We start from the raw sequence: 17,351 nt of genomic DNA on the forward strand, positions 1-17,351 counted from the left end.
TCTCGTCCCTGGAAGTGCTCTGCACCGACTGTTCCGGGTGATGGGGATATCACTGTAGTACACACACTGGTACATAGAGTAGTACTGATTGTGTGTTTTGTTGTGTAAGGTATAGGTATAATTACTGTCAGGAAGGTGAAAAAATAAGTTGACATTTTCCATTCATGGCACTGTTGCTGACCTTGTTTCTCTCCTCTAACAGGCCTTTGATAGGCAAATTGAAAAGTTTGGGCAGACTGTCTCGGTTATTGATGAAGCCTCTGCAACTTGGTATTTTACGAAACATTTGTATATATTCTGTACCAGCGTGCCGAGTCAGTTTGGTGCGTTTCTCCTTTTATGTTAGCGATATGTTTTATCCAAAGCTGTTCTTTGCAGTCACCATCGACGTTCTCTGGGGAGGACGAGTGTATGGCGATGAAATCTGTGAAGCAAATCCCCAGCTGCCACATTTATGGTAATACTTATCCCCATTTGCCTCTCCTGTCTGTCAATACCATCACAAATAATCATCCCCTGGAACAGCAATCACTCAGGTACTCATTACTTGTGTTATAATTTGGAGAAGGTAATGTGTTTATATTTACACTTTCCTTATGGTATTTACACTAATAAAAGCTGGAAAAGAATGTAGGTATATGGAGAAGCACCTGTTACATACATAGGACTGATGACAATGAAGAAAGGTGAATTATAATATCCAATAATGATGTTAGGGGGTTAATGTTGCTTTACTCTTCCTACATTTAATGAATAGGTTTGAAGATTTTTAACCAATTTGTTTCAGTCAACGTACAGAGTCCCAGGTATGCCGATGGTGGCAGTGTCCGTCCGCTCTCGCCTCCGTCGGTCAGTGCATGTCGTTCCAAGTAAGATATGGTCATTATTCAGTACGTATTTGTAGAGTTCATCGTTGTTTATAGAAACATAAGAACTTGTTGTTTACTTAGTTTTATGTACAGTATAATGTATTCCATTTTGTATCAATATAGTAGTTGTGATTGTACAGTACTTGTATCATGTCCTCTTACCCCAGGACACACTTGTCACACATACATCTAGACACACCTTTGGCTACTCAACACACTTTACCAGTACACCATACAAATGAAAGTTATCAGCATGATCTCGCATAAGGGCATTATGATAGATTGTTAATATCCTATACCAGGGGTGGCGAACCTTTTTGAGAGCGCATGCCTAAAATGGCGATAATATTCTGAATCATTCTCTCGTGAGCCCGTGGGAATTTTGAGCAGAAGATTATTATTATTATTTTATTATGTTACAAAATTTTTATGGAGAGAAAGAGCAAAATGCTTGAAAGCATTCTTAGAGAAGTCTGTTTAAGCAACCAGTAACTCTTCTGAATGTTCTAAATGGGACAGCTTTAGAAATTACATGTTATTTATAACTAGTACAGTAATTCACAAGAGGTAAAATTAATGAATTACGTGACAATAATAATGGACCTTCATTTTGGAAGAAAGGGGGAGCCTTGTTGCTTATTTATGTGAATTCATTTTGTTTCTACCCTGCATGTATGTATGTATGTATGTATGTATGTATGTATGTATTTATTTATTTATGTATGTATTTATTTATTATGGGTGGGGTATAAAAAGATGTTTTCGCGTGCCATAGGATCACCACCCCTGCCAGTACAATGGTTGTAAAGATGTAGTGCAGTATAATTATCAGACGCAGGCATTATTCACATTACAAACTTAACCCACAGAACAAGCTGCCTCGGGCAACGGCAGCAGAAGTGCGACCTGGGAGACGACCGAGTCGGAAGGTTCATACGAGGAGCATCCGGCGTGGAACAACCGTCGACTCTCGCTCTGTTACTGCCCACGGTGGCTTTTGGGACGACACATTCCGTGCGTTCTCTACAGATATGGTCGGTACTCACAAAATACTGCTTTGTGATTAAGATAATTTGTGAGAATAACCTACAGGTGCTCCTCTACTTACTTATGTTCCTGAGGCTTGTTTGTAAGTCCAACTTTACTCTTGTAGACACCAAACATATTGTAAAGAATGAAAAGATTGTGGATATTTATTACAGCTATACCCGTTAATGCAGCCTTAAAACCTGGTTCACTCTTAGGTAATGTTTGTTCTATCTGGAATTGTCTTCAAAATAATCCATTCTCATCCACATTAAACACCTGTTCTGGCAGGTAACCTTCCTCAGCGATGATGTTTGTATCTGTGAAAGTTTGTAAGTTGAACGTTGTTAAGTAGAGGAACACCTGTATATATTTTTTTGTGGATGCTATTTTAAGGCTCACTAAAGGTGAGTCAGTAAGTGAAATGTTTAACCAGGCAGTGTACGAGGGTTGTCAGTTCCTCTTACCATGCACAGACCATAGATTAAATAACCCCTATGGATGCATTTAAAGAATGTTTAGTTTTATTTAAGTCGGTTAATGAAAGGGTCTCCTGTACACTCTTGAGACAGATCTTTCCCTGTGGTCAGGCAAGCTGGCTTATGTATTGTACAGTAATTGGTGCATAATACACCCATTGTTGTGTTAAGCTCTTGGACTTGGTGCCTCCTTTTCACTTGGAGTGTGTTATACAGTAGTTAAGTGGCTATAATGATACAGGTTGTACCTCTAGTCCGGCATTCTGTGGTCCGGAACGATTTTAGTTTGCCCACGGAGAAAATTAATTCGAGTCTGGTACTTTCGATGTTTGGCTAAATTTGGCCTTATTTACCCTACTTTTTTGGCGAATTACTGCCTGTAATAAAGCAACATCCTATATAAACCAACGAAAATAACACAGATAAAGTTAAATAAAAACTAAAAACAACACAGAAAAGTTCTTGTGTTCTACAGCTTCAGCTAGAGTTGAACCTGATGACTTGGCAACTTTGTCATCCAAGTAAAAACACACACAACAACATTGGCTGTCTTTATGTCTTTATGGTGGGTAGAATTTTTTTTTAAATTCAGAAACATTAATTAAAAGAACAGTAATAAGTGTTGCTTTCATATTCTTATGTAGAGTAATGACGATATGTTTTCACTTGTGCGCACTTACATACTCGATCTCACTTTTTTCTTTACCATTAATGGTTAGCTACTTCCATTGTTCCATTTATTAACATTAATAACATTACTTAAAACAACCATATTAATTTTACTAATTCTACAACCAGGGTCTTATTTTTTCAGTTTTATATGTAGAACCAGTCAGTCACTGGTTTTGTAAACAACGAAAACAATGCCGTCTTGTCTCCTCGTGTTTTAATATTCTACGTATTATTAATGAATTGTATTGTTCATTTTGCACACATAAACATTAATTCAATCAAAAAGACTTTCGGTAATAAACAATAATGAATCTTTTGTACATAGAGAAATGACACCGTTTACACAATTGTGCACGTCCGAACATTGGCGGGCCGCTCAAGCCCATTGAAATTTTAAATTGTACTGTTGGTTTTTTTTGTGTCCAAATGAAAAACGTCGAAGTAAAAACTTGGGAAATTTGAGAACTTACTGTACAACATTTAACCCTTCAATATGTCTTCAAAGAGACCACAAAGCAGTGAAAGTGGTGCTAGTGGCGGACTAGAGAGGTACAACCCGTATTAGCGTCTGTCACGTTTTAACGGGACGTATTACGTAGAGGCGTATGCATCTATAAAGTTACCGACGTGACTAATTTTTAAACCGTGGAGAAAGATTTAACCAAACTGGACGCAAATGCACAATAATGACTTGATGCATTGCAGACAATATCCACCTCCCTGTATGAGACATGAAGATGACTGATGAAAGAAAATCAGAAGAATGTAGAGTCATTGTTCATATTTATCCTCCAAGAATGTATCTACTTAGTAGTACTATTTAGTTGATTGATGTGAGTAAAGGTGGTGTTGTCTTTACAAGGCAACATTTGGAAGTGTTAATTAGTTTTGGAATATCAGTTGGTGTTGCTGTTTATTATTGAATATGGACAAGAAATTATTGTGTCAGCATTACTGTCCATGTATAATAGCATAATAATTTAGTTTATTTATTGTTTTTTCTACAGGTCAAAATTTGCAAATAGTGTGAGGTGATTATGGCGCCGTGACCCTCTCAAGCCGTAGCAAGTGAAATGTGTTATGTGGTCCGGCCAGTGCACACACACACACACACACTCGGGTACGTAACTGTATATTAGGATAAGTTTACAGTAAAATGCGAGTGGAATGAACCCGGCTCCCCCACCTCCTGTAGAGGGATGACATTGTTAGATGAGATGTAGATACAGTATATGTGTAGGAGAAGACTGTTTGAGGGTCATTAATATAACTAATTAAGAGATACCGTACAGGGCCGACGACGACGTGTATGGGAAACACCTGGTTTGGTAGCACTCGTTTGTAGTGTAAAATGATTAGTTTTAAAAAAGCTGTAATGCTACACTTAAATTTAAAAAAGCTGTAATGCTACACTTAAATTTTGAAGTCCTCTGGTACAGTAGTTAGTGCAATACCAGAAGGTAAATAGTGTATTATAACTATTGAAGGGTAGATATATGAGTCAGTCTTAAGTGTTTTAATATTGTGAGTGATTATTTATTTTAACTGTAGGTCATATGACACACGTATTTGTACTGTACAGTTTAGTAAGACCCTACGGAGGCGAATTTTTTTTTTTTTGAGTTTGAAAAATCGGCCCATGGTATTAATGATGTAGTTCTATGTGCAGAATCATGTGATATCTTCAGATTTGAAAAGTTTTTATTTTTTGCTAGGTAAATTTTAACTTGAAATCTTATGAAAATTCAGTATTCCCACCCTTTTACCAACACCACTAAATAGCTTATTTAAAGTAAAGTAAATGTATCAGGTTAATTTATTAGGATGAAAATGATCCAGAATAGTGAAACGAATGATCTTGACACATTTATTAAATTTAATATTCCTTTAGAAAACAAAATCATCAAATACAAAAACTGGTTTTACTACTACGACCCGGTGTTGCTGCACACCATAGAGAACATGTCTTTCTTGCTTCTGTTTCTACTCATCACCTCCCTGCTGACCACCTGAGCTCGGATGTAGCCTTCCCTCCTCTCCTGGCTGTACACGTGACTGCTGGCCTCGCTCACTTGCTGTACACAACGCTCTATACTCTGGGTGTGTGAGGGCCAGGCAGGGACATGCATGGGGTTGTCCAGGAAAGCTCTGACTTGAACATTGGTGAGGCTGCAGGTAAGAGGGGGCTCACTGCCAGCTTGGATGTTATCCAGATCTATGAGATCAGTGAGGGTCTTGGCACCTAGATTGACTTCAGGAGTCTTCCTGACCCTGAAGGAATTGTCACCAACTGATTCGTCATGCCCAGATCCTCTCATAAGTCTCATATCCAAGATCTTCTTGACTGCCACTCTTCTCTCCTCCTCATCCTTACTGCAGAGCATTGTCTGCAGAACTGCCTCGGGATGAGCATACCAGGAAGATCTCCTCACAGTCTGCTCCACAATCTGAACAACCTTCCTTGGCTGACTCCTCAGGAGCTCAAGCTGGAAGAGAACATGCCTCGGACCTTCGGAGAACAATGACTTGACCTTGGTGTTGAACCAATTTGGCAAGTAGACAATCATGTAACCATTGTACTGGTCAGTACTCAGGTCGTCAATGACAGTATGTGCAAGCTCAACGAGTGGAGGGCCAACTGTGATTTTTTCAAAGCTCGGATTTATTTCTAACTCAGTGGCAGAGTCCAGCATCTTGCCAAGAGGACCAGATCATCTGTTGTTTGAAAGAGTCTTGCCATCCAGCTCCTGGATCAGATGTCTGAGTGGCAACTCGTTGGTGTGGAGGTCACAAACAATCCAGACCAGCTTCCTCCCAATCTTCCGCTCTATTCACTGTATGACCCCCCCTTGCCACCCTGTGTTCGTGTTGGTGCTGTCCCCTCCAATGGCCTGCAGGGTCTGGTCTACGTTCCTCTCTCTGAGCCAGTTCACAATGTTATCTGCCACTATCTCAGCTGGTTTCCTGATGTCATCTTTCTCTGGAGTGAAATGCCACAAATACTTCCCTCCTGGTTCACTGCAGCAGGAGTAGTGTTCCTCCTTCACCATGGCAGGGAACAACTTGTCAGAATCTCCAACCTTCATGAACACTTTAGTGTCATCCTTCTCCCATCAAAGAACAAACAATTGATTCCATTTTCTCTTATCCCCTTATCAAACTCCTCTTCTAGGTTACTGACAAGCTTCTCCTGAGCTCTCCTGCCTTTGTTATGATCTATCACCAGGTGAACATCATCAGGTGTTATCAAACCACCGTCAATCCAGGCAGCTGTTGCTATCTCTGCAGTTTCTCTGAGACCAGTGTGGTGTCGCATGCTGGCCAGAGCTATGCTCGGGATATCTTTCCTATTTCGAATCTTATGCCTGGAAGGTTTGGGATCATTATTTTCTGGGTTAGGGACAAAGTCACCATTCTCCTGGTCAGCACTCGGATCAGCCATGGGGAAGTCATTAAACTCTGAATCAGCTTGACTCCAATCATCGGCCTTTTTTACCTCACCCTGGGCCTTCTCAAGTCTCTTTTCCTCGGCAACTCTTCTCCTCTTCTGTCTCTCTGTGGCAGCCTCCTGTCTCTTGGACTCCGGAATATCTTGGCTAGAAATCATGAGAGCCCCTATACTGCCAGTCTTCTCTCTCTGTGCTTTGACAAATGCCAGTTCGATCACAGGAATCTTCAGTTCACGCTTGCAAATACAGGAGATGTGGGCCTCGGATTTACAGTCACGATCGCATCAAAACTCAGGACAGAGAACAATTGGGCACTTGCAAGTAATTATGTCAAATAACTGGTCCAGTTGTTGGCAAAGCTGTCCTTAACTGCAAGTTTTCCTCTCCCAAGAGAGATATCTCTTGCCTTTTCCCAACTGGCTAGCAGTCTCTCACTAATCTTCTTCTGACTTGTTATGACTGGAGGCTTGAACTGAGCGTTAGCCAGAGTGTACTGTGCCAAGACAGCTTTGGTCATATCACTGGCAATGTCTTTGTTTGTGTAAGTTCTTTGGTTCTTTTCACTGATTTGCCTGATTAAAACACCGTATCTCAAAGCATCTCTCAATGTAGGCAACTCCTACTTCAGGAGCTCTCTCCCAGACCCAAGATAGTGACTGAGATGGCTGGATTTTTGGTTCCTCGTCCTGACACAAGCAGCCATCGCAAATATTATCAACTTATAAATGCATCAGAATCTGAAACAGAAAAAAATATTGTTAGTTGGGTTGTTAAAGAATGAAGTCAGAAAGCAATGTTCACTATTTAATTGTAATGCACTAATGCAGCTGTACGTTAGATTTTCGATAAATTTCAAGCTAAAATTTACCTAGCAAAAGGTTGCAAAATATTGAAACTGAAATTATTTTCTGTTTATATACACTAAAATCTACCAAAAAAGTGATGGGCCATTAGTTTTAGCTGATCTTTCCTCCTATGACACACCCTATTGAGCAGTGGTGGTGATGAAGGACTTAAGATGGAAGCTCTCACCATTCAGTGCTTTATGTTAAAGATGAACTGGGATGATTATACTGTTCTTTACTGTATCTATGAGTAGTATTTTTGTTGTTGTCAGTTTGAAGAGGACAAGATATACATGTACTGGAGACTTTGTACAGACTTTGTGGATATTTATTGAGTGTTGTAAGTACAGTACGGTAATGGATGATTGTGTTTACAGGCGATCGCGGACGAGGGAGGCTACCCAACACCCCGGACGACACTCGCTAAACCGAGGCGACGACAGTTATCGTTGGTGCAGAGGTCGGCCTCGTCGTCTGCTCGTAAGGGTAGGTAACACCAGTGATACATCCAGTACAGAGGTTGAAGTTATTTTAGTATTAGTATTGTTCACCTACCACCAGCCACCTCTCCAGGGTGTGTACTGGTGTGGAAAAGTCAGTGAATTTTACAAATAAATGTTGAATTGTGTGTGAATTTAGGTCAAGTTGAAAATATTGTTATTTTGACAGGAAAATAGTAAATAGTCCACGCTAATAATGGAATTGTTTGTGTACCTACAGTACGATATTTGATGTTAACGATGAAATAATCAAATACAGTAGAACTTGGATATAACGCGAGATACGTTCCAAGAGAGGTCACTTTAAACCGAATTGGCACTAAATCGAAGTGTTGTTTGAATGAAATAATTTAGTTTGGTACTTGAGAGAAACACAAAATACTAAAAAGACTGAGTCTACCCAGATGCACTTCAGTCCATCCCTTAGAATAAGCAAAATATTGTTTTTGTAGTACAGTATTATGTTAAAACAAACACTCAACACGGCTAAAATGATGGGACGTGAAATGGTCTGTTTCTTAGTGATCAGCTGATGGGGGGGAAGGTGAGGTGATATGTCTAGTGCTTATTTATTTATCTATCCTTAAGAGTGACTAAGTTTTTCTCTTATAAAATGTTACTAAAATGACGTTATAATTAATTTTATTAGAAATGGCTAAAATTTTTATCTCTTGTGCAAAATATGACAATTATATTTCAATTATTCGCAATGCAACTTATATTCTGCTACCACTATACTGTCCAGTTCTGGGGTCACTAACTCTAAGGGGATAACTTAACTCTATTCTTAATTCTAAGGTCGCTGCCACCAGACCCCCCTGGACGGTACGTAGCTCGTTAGGTAGCGGGCAGAGTAAGCCTGGCATTGGGTTGGGTTTTTCATTGACCAAATCGATAGTGGGAAGAAGGGTGAAACATGAAGCATGACTTAACTAATTTATTCTTTATAAAACATATTGCATCCCGTCACAATACAAAAAGAGTTTGCCTTCAGAAGAATAACTATTATTTTCATTACACTTCACATCAATACACGTCTTACATCAAATAATTGCCATTATCATCTTCATAATAATCACTGACCTCCTTACCTCGGTCATTCCTTCTTACCATAACACCCAACACATCAGACTGCACCACCTGTTAGAGTATAGCATCACATGTTGCATTACAGCAACACGTTATATCATAAGACCACATCCCGGGTACACTTCACACCCACAAGTATGGAACTCTTCGGTATTATTAGGTACACACACTACTCTTGATGAGTTTGAGGGGATACTTCCCGGGTAATCATACCAGTACTGGTTCCACGTCTGGCATTCTTAGGTCGCTCCACGTAGCGACCGCGAATCTTCTCAAACATACAATTATTTTCTCCTATCCCGGGTGGTAATGACCGACGCTCCGAACGTGCGGTACCTGTTTTGGCGAGAGAGCGGCCGTCACTAAGTAAGGCCCGATGGGCTTTTATCACCACACACTAGTGCAACTATTTCTTCACTATAACATCAGGCAAGGTTTTTAGATGTAAAAAACTGCTAGATAAGTCTTTTAGGGCTGAATGGAGCACAATGGAGTTCACCGACCCATTTTGGCGAAAGAGCGGGGATCACTAAGGAAGATGCCTCGTGTCTCTCACCGAACTAGGCCTACAGTTTACAATTTTTAATTTTCACTTTGATTTTATTCTGGTTCTCACATATACACTTTCCTATCTATTGTGACCTTATGCCTTATAATTATATATCTTAATCCTAAATTACACACTTAAGTAAGGGTCTGGTTTGGCAGTTCCTGGGGAAATTAATTGGGCTATATCATTAACTGAAAACTGTAGCCTGGGGCGGAACGGGAACCTACTTAGACAGAGCCTAGCTCTGTCTATTTTCGTGGCGTGGGTATATCCACTTCACTTCAATCTGTAATTAGGGATCCTCCCCTCACACGTTGCAATCGTCGAACACAGTCATAAGATTCTCCGATCGTCTCATTGTTCGTGGTTATTCGTCACGCGAGATAACGAGGTGTATTAAGCTCACACCGAGGCATACGAGATATTTTCTTTGAAGTTTAGTTTCTGGATCACTTCCAACACTTCACATAGGTCTGATACATTTATTGTTTTTCCGAATCATTGTTCTTTTATATTTTCGTCCGATACCTGCGGTGGCTACGTTCACCGATCGTTCACAGACGTAAATAGTACGACCTTCAAACACGATCTACCCTTATAGTACACTAGTCCATATCAATTGAACCTTCCCAATCATCCTATAGATACCTCGAGTTCTCCTTAATGCTATGAGCACATACACTTAATATTATATGACAGTACCTCGGTACAATTCGTGTAAAACACACAGTAGGCGAGTTATCCTTTACCGACATTTCCCGTGACTCTACAAGTGCGGTGGATTTGAATGTTATGTAGCGTAATATGAATGAAAGAGATTTTAAGGATGACAGTGATGTGCGCAGTATACCACTAGTCTGTGATATTATATAAGATAATAACTTAGAGCCTATAACCACCAAACCCTGGGAGGGAGGTGACGTGTTTGACAGTTGTGCCAAAGGTGGAGTGAATTATTTATTTATGTCCTTTAGATTGAGTTTTTGTTTTTTGTTTATAAACTGTCACAGAAGTGACCGTGGAGAATATAATTTACATTACTGGAATTTTTATTAAAATAGTGATTAATTTGAATATAATTATGCTATAGTTTGCACTAGACCCAAATGTTAGTAATCATTTAGTACATCTACAGTAGAGCACAGCTTTGGCCTTAGGACAGTGTAGCGTGCCCAGTGAAACATTAGACGCGAATTGTAAAATACGACGCTACACATTGATTCTCACAAAATAGGAAAGATTCGCGTTAAATTAAAACATTGTCCTTAATTGTGGGTGTCGCTTTAAATCGATAATGTTATATTTAATCGGTTTAAATCGACGTTGTACTGTATTACAGGTTAAATCTACTAATTGTGCATTGAATATTTTCGTCGACGAATTCTCGTTATAATTAAGTTACTCTATTTAAGTGGATTATTCCACGTAATTATCACGAGTTGTATAGGTGGACGAGGAGTGGGATTTTGTCGTATTTGCGGCCGATTTTGAGGATCCGGTTCGACCCGCGCAAATATTGCAAATCCGAGGATGAAAATATGGAGGGGCGGGTCAAGTTTTTTGGCGACGTTCATCACCGGGCGTAATAATCACGTCGATCGTAGTCTGTTAAATGAAATAGAGAGTCCAGTGGCAATTATTGTGTTCAAATTTACCAATAGTCTATAGTTATTATTGAAGAGTTTTAATTGTATTGTACGGTAATATATACGAAATTAATCGATTATTAAAAGACGGGTAATAGAACATTCGTGGGTTTAAACTGGGTGGAGGTTTTTGTGTTAACTGTTTTAGGCAGCTGAATGCTTGCTACAGCAGATTTGGGGACTCATTGTAGGGTAAGGTAAGGTTGTCATATAGTGGACAGTTTTTTTTATTAGTATTATATTGTGTTTATCGAGTACCCGTCGGTAAATGGAGGCGCGTTTTCTGACGTCGGACGTAGCGCAGTGGCCCACGTTCGGTTATCGGCGGTATGGAGTCGAGCGCTTGCGGTAAAGTGTCGTCTTGCGTTTTATCGGTGGCATTCGCGTGCCGAGGCGATGTCGGTCACTTAATCAGAAGAGCATCGTGCGTCATTTTGTTTGGGCTGTCTCCGTATGTCGATGATTGTGGTGTGGTCTATTATTAGGTGAAAGTGTGTTTGTGTTTGCAGAATTGTTTATCATTTGAGGGGGCATGGACGTTCCGCATCGATTCGTTGCGGTTCTTCCAACGGGTGGAGGAGTTTTGTTCTCTAAGTTTGATTTGGTATTAGGTGATACCGTATAGTATAGAATTATGTCCGTACCCGTGAACTACACCTACGTCTATTGGCCCGAACGTTTATATTATATTGGTTTTTAGTAGCGAAACCCAATTGTCCGTTTCTCCTTTTATTGAGGAACTGCCGTCGATACAATTCCAGAGTGTAAATCAACCGAACTTAGAGTATTTACGAGTGTGAAGAGAAGGACGGGGGCTATGCAAATAGACCGAATAATCACATCCTTCTCGCGTGCGAGATTGGGCGGAACTTCTACGAGTGGTTACCCATCGAGGGAGAACGGAATAGGCACGTCGTCCTCCCTCGAGGGATGACGGAACCATCTTCGACGGTTCTCAAATAACGTCTTCCTCTAGTCGAGGATATCAAACTACCGCCCGCTTTATGTGGCCGGCTACTAAATGCCTTAACTCGGCATAATATGACGCAGCTTCCCGCGGGCACACCTCGTCACGTGCACTGAACGTGTCACCTCGTAGCTAGTTATAGGTGGTGAATCAGTATATAAATCAAATGTTATTAACCCATTTAATAATCTTTCTGTTTATGAAATGGGCCATTACACCTGTGTAGAGAAGTAATAAATGTGAGATATTCTTGTGGGGTAGTAGAGTACAGTAGTATGTAAATTGCAGTGGGTATGTTTTGAATGGGAATAGTTTGTTTATCAGTGTGGTGAGTATACAGGTGTACAAAGAATGAACATTGATATTTTAGTTGAAGTTTGCAAGGAATTTAGTATAATTTGCATGAGTATTTTGTTATGTATTTTCACAGGAATTTGTTTGTTTCAGCTACGGGTCAGAGTCGACAGATACAGCGAGAGACACGAGCGGAGACAGATTGTGCAGCTGGTGTTTAACGGCCATTTGGACAAAGATACCTCTCGATACTGTATATGTTTGTGAACTTGTAGAAGATCTCTGTGATTATTGTATTATGACTTGTGTGTGATGCATGTGTCATTCCTGTAGAGTTACAGTGTTGTAAATATTATGTTAATTTGTATAGCTCTAAGATTTATCAAGGTTTTTTTTTTTTTAGTTTTACAGTAGAGTAATTGTAATGAAAGTAATATTGTTCCTCCATGCTGACAAAGTGAAGATGGAGGACGATTGTGCAAGTTGATACTTATCGACAATGAATTTATCCAAGAAGTCGTCTAGATTTTGGCGAGAAAATTAGCACTGTTGACACGTTGCAAATACATTGTAGCATTTTGAATTTCATCGGATTGGGAACCGTGGCATTGACGCGATTTTTGCGGGAGAAAATGGTTTGCAAAAGTTGTATTAATGATTGGATAGGCGAAACACTTGAAATGATAGGCAGCAAGTTTTTTGTACTATTTTACCGTGGACTAAAACTGCATGGCAAAGCGAAAAGCACTCCGGGGGTCGCCACTACCGTAATCGTCAGACGAAGTTGTGGGATATTTCTGTAACGTATATAATTGTGAGTTACGGGGAGCGGAGGTGCGGATATCTGCGTAACTCAAAGATTACATACGATCGTTTACTTTATTGACGTTATACCGTAGAGTGAAGTTTATTGTGTACTTTGTTGGTTAGTACAGTATAGTGCATGTAATGTTATGTCGTTTGTAAGAGACTACGCAATTTGGGTAATGCGCGTACTGTCTCCTACAATACCAGGAATACTTACCTAACTCTAAAACCACCACCACTATGAGGTTTGCCAGCAGAAACACTAAAGGGCGTTTTTCCCAGCCGAGAAAAGATGCTCCGCCCCCTCAGCGAGAGTTACCGGCGATTGGCCTTTGCAGATCCGTCCAATTTTATCCAGAATCAATGACATATTTGTAAATTGGTTTATTAATAACGGTTGGAATGATCATTTCTGCCGAGAAAGATATTTATGTAAATTCTATAAAGATGCTTACATTCATTATTTCAGAAAGGAGCACGTAGCAAGTTTACGAGAAATCCCGTACGCGAATTAACTGTTAGTGCGATAGGAAGTCGACGTTTTGGGAGGGTGCATTTAATATATACTGTACTTATTTTGACCCACAATAAGGCTTACTATGACAAATTACGTATCAGTAATACTACAAAATGTAAAGAGAACATTTTAAAAGATGAGAATCACATTGAAATTTTACACAACCGAGAACAAGTTCACATTTTCCCGCCTCTGCCGACGGGACAAAGTCCGTCACGCTCGTCTACTAATTTTCGGGGGCCGTGTAATATTTCAATGCGATTCCGATGTTTTAAAATGTTAGTTTTTGCATAATGTAGTTTTACCGATACGTAATTTGTTTCGGTACGACTCGCTGCGGGTAAAGATAAGTACACGTTAAATGCATGCTCCGAAAGTACAAATTTGTTAGCAGAGTTTTAAGAGTTAATTCACGTATGTTTGAAATAACGAATGTAAGTACAGTAATACCCCGCTTAACGTGGTTTCACTTTCCGCGATTTCTCATTTACGCGGTACCTTGCCAGAAATGGACTTTCACTTTCCGCGGTGCATTTACTCATATACGCGGTGAAGTATAATATTATTATTTTTTATTTAGCTCATAAAATTCATACAAATTACCCGGCCAGAATATAATTTACATTGCTGGAATTCTTACAATATGATGATCATTTTGAATATAAACTTTATGGATTTTGCATTAGACATACAAATTTTAGATCTAATGTAATAATTTGGTTTACACAAAGCAAATATTTTATCTTTTGTGCAAAATATATGAAGTTTACATTCAAAATATTACCTGACCTGCAAGGAATCCAGAAATGTCAATTATATTATCCTAACTTTAGTCTGAGGTATTATTTATTACTAAACGTTAAAATCTAGTGTTTTCACCCAAACATTTCTCAGAGAGGTAGGAGCTAGTGAGCTGGGAAGAGGGGGGGGGGGGATTTGAGTCCATTATTTGAATGGACATTAACCTGGCGACTGTATTTCTCTTAAATATTAATTGTTTGAGCATACCATCATAAAATTAAGATGTTATTTTTACTACAACATAGGTATTGTGTCGGAAAAAGTGGAGTTTGGGGGTCGGGCCAGTCTCTATTGGAATTAATCCCATATGTTCTATTGTTCACTTTGGGCGGTTTTCACTTTCCGCAGTACCCCCGTGGGTTCAATTGACCGCGTAAATCGGGGTACTACTGTATCTTTATAGACTTTACATAAATATCTTTCTCGGCAGAAATGATCATTCTAACTGTTATTAATAAACCAATTTACAAATATGTCATTACTGCGGGACAAAATCGGACGGGTCTACAACAGCCAACTGGCCGTAACTCTCGAGGAGGGGGCAGGGCATCTGGTGTCGGGCGAGAGCAAACGCGCTATACTACCGTCGGCATGAAGAGTTCCTCCTCTACCAACACCGTTATTAGCATATCGAGGAGAAGCATATCCAATCCCAACTTTTTTGCACCTCGACAGGACATTTGTCATTTGAGGTTACTTTGCGTTTTGAAAATATCATCGTAGGTACTCCCGAGGACGTAGATTGTGAATTTTTGGGCGATGGGTGGTCTTGATGCAGTAGATTAGTGTGGGACAAAGGTAGATAAGTGTGATGGTGGTGTATGTAATGTTATTGGGGTATATGGAGTGTTATAGGGCTGTGTTAAATGTTAGATGGGTGTAAGAGAAGTGGTAGAGGTATGTGACGAGTGTAAGCGAGGTGTCAGAAGGGCGTGCGATGGATGAGAGGAGTGTAGGAGGGGCGGGCGGGAAGCGTCAAGGAGTTACATCCGGTTTTATCGAGCGTGCGGTCGGGAGACGTCGCGTTTAATAGTGCGTCGGTGTTATTGTAAGTTTAGTAGGGTAATTACATTCGTCCAGGCGTAGAGCATTATACTCGGCAGAGGAAATCCCTTCGGTACCGGCAAAGAGTTATTCCACGTCGTAATCGGTTTGAACCGACACGCTTACACTTTTGTTCGTCGCCCCGATTCCCCCGACAGAGAGCGAGTTTAACGCGTCCCTTCCATTTTTCTCGTGGTTACTTGCAAATGTTTTAAATTTATACTTTTTATGCGGGGGGATTATCTACTGACTACTGTAGAGATACTGTAACACTGTAGGAGTGAGGAAAGAACAAGTAATATTATGTAAGAGTGAGGGAAGGACATGTGGTGATGTGGAGGAGTGAGGAAAGGTTATGTGGTGTTGTGTAGGAGTGAGGGAAGGACATGAAGTGATGTGGAGGAGTGAGGGAAGGTTATGTGGTGTTGTGTAGGAGTGAGGGAAGGACATGAAGTGTTGTGTAGGAGTAAGGGAAGGACTTGTATGGTTGTGTAGAAGAGGGAAGGACTTCTAGTATTGTGTAGGATTGAGGGATGGACTTGCAGTGTTGTGTAGAAGTGAGGGAAGGATTTCTAGTATTGTGTAGGAGTGAGGGAAGGACTTGCAGTGTGTTGTATGAGTGAGGGAAGGACTTGCAGGGTTGTGTCGGTGAGAGAGAAGGACTTGTAATGTGGTGTATGAGTGAGGAAAGGACTTTTAGTGCAGTGTAGGAGTGAGGGAACGACTTGTAGTGTGGTGTAGGAGTGAGGGAAGGACTTGTAGTGTGGTGTATGAGTGAGGGAAGGACTTGTAGTGCGGTGTATGAGTGAGGAAAGGACTTGTAGTGTGGTGTAGGAGTGAGGGAAGGACTTGTAGTGTGGTGTAGGAGTGAGGGAAGGACTTGTAGTGTGGTGTAGGAGTGAGGGAAGGACTTGTAGTGTGGTGTATGAGTGAGGGAAGGACTTGTAGTGTGGTGTATGAGTGAGGGAAGGACTTGTAGTGTGGTGTAGGAGTGAGGGAAGGACTTGTATTGTTGTGTATGCGTGAGGGAAAGACTTGTTTAGGAGTGACCATATAGACTTGTGGCGTTGCGAAGCCTATAACTTCTAATACACTGTTGTAATCTTTTTTGTGGGTTTGTAACTAGACAGTCAGGAAGTATTTTGTTCAACTCAATCATTTTGGACTTTAGTTTCATCTTCATTTGCAAAATAAAATATTTTATTCTTCCTGGCAGTGAAATACAAGATGTTAGTTTAAAATTTTACTGTAAAATTAAGTAATTATTACAGCTTTACAACTTACTTGTACCTAATGAGCATTTCCTGTGGGCAAACTTTTGAAATTGTAAAAAAAAAGATTGTATTTGTTGTAAATGTTCTGAGGCAGTATGTCCCTCCTAGGAGCTATGTGAGGCCCCCAGGGCTTATATGCCGCCGCCACGGACTGTTTGGCTAATTAGGGCTGTGTGATGATCATAGGTGGTTGTATAATGGATTTAAGGACTATGTAAGGTTGTCAGGGGTAGTCAGATCCAACCAGAGGCTATTTGTGGCTCTATTGTGATTATCAACTTGGATATGTGTGAGGCTCTTAGAGAGCTACTGTACGTGTGACTGAGGGGGTTAATTGATGCTCGTAATGTCTGCGTACAAAAAAAGATGAATATATCCTAAATACGTCAGTCTACCCGACATGACAGGAAGTTGTATTGTGTATAATATTTACTGTTGGTTCGACAAGTCTTTATAAATGCTAAAATAGATTATAACGGTGTATTGAAGGTTTATCTACTGATTACTGTAGGACTGAGGGAA

General features: G+C 40.2%; 1 protein-coding gene across 3 annotated transcripts; it reads left to right on the forward strand.

The window, feature by feature from the left end:
- Window positions 1–382: 382 nt before the first annotated feature.
- Window positions 383–14,244, forward strand: LOC121868827 (neurobeachin-like). Of its 3 annotated transcripts, XR_006089462.1 has the most exons (6): window positions 383–536; window positions 788–869; window positions 1,739–1,903; window positions 4,054–4,166; window positions 7,718–7,826; window positions 12,540–14,244. XR_006089462.1 is itself a non-coding variant. In XM_042369795.1 (3 exons), the coding sequence occupies exons 1-3, from the start codon at window positions 412–414 to the stop codon at window positions 1,934–1,936; spliced, it is 405 nt and encodes a 134-aa protein (XP_042225729.1). In that variant the 5' UTR covers window positions 383–411; the 3' UTR covers window positions 1,937–2,088. The 3 variants fall into 3 exon arrangements, 2 of the variants coding, with proteins under 2 accessions (XP_042225729.1, XP_042225728.1); XM_042369795.1 differs by lacking the exons at window positions 4,054–4,166; window positions 7,718–7,826; window positions 12,540–14,244 and having other exon boundaries at window positions 1,739–2,088; XM_042369794.1 differs by lacking the exons at window positions 4,054–4,166; window positions 7,718–7,826; window positions 12,540–14,244 and having other exon boundaries at window positions 383–457; window positions 1,739–2,088.
- Window positions 14,245–17,351: the final 3,107 nt, after the last annotated feature.

The sequence above is a fragment of the Homarus americanus genome, unplaced genomic scaffold, assembly GCF_018991925.1.
Source record: "Homarus americanus isolate GMGI-L3 unplaced genomic scaffold, GMGI_Hamer_2.0 scaffold30535, whole genome shotgun sequence".
NCBI classification, from domain to species: Eukaryota; Metazoa; Arthropoda; class Malacostraca; order Decapoda; family Nephropidae; genus Homarus; species Homarus americanus.

Bases quoted from the DNA above. Each gene is read 5' to 3' on its own strand.
- LOC121868827 (XM_042369794.1), top strand. From the start codon at position 412: ATGGCGATGAAATCTGTGAAGCAAATCCCCAGCTGCCACATTTATG. The intron at 458-787 runs GTAATACTTATC...AATTTGTTTCAG, and splicing joins CCCCAGCTGCCACATTTATG to TCAACGTACAGAGTCCCAGG. The intron at 870-1,738 runs GTAAGATATGGT...CTTAACCCACAG, and splicing joins GTCAGTGCATGTCGTTCCAA to AACAAGCTGCCTCGGGCAAC.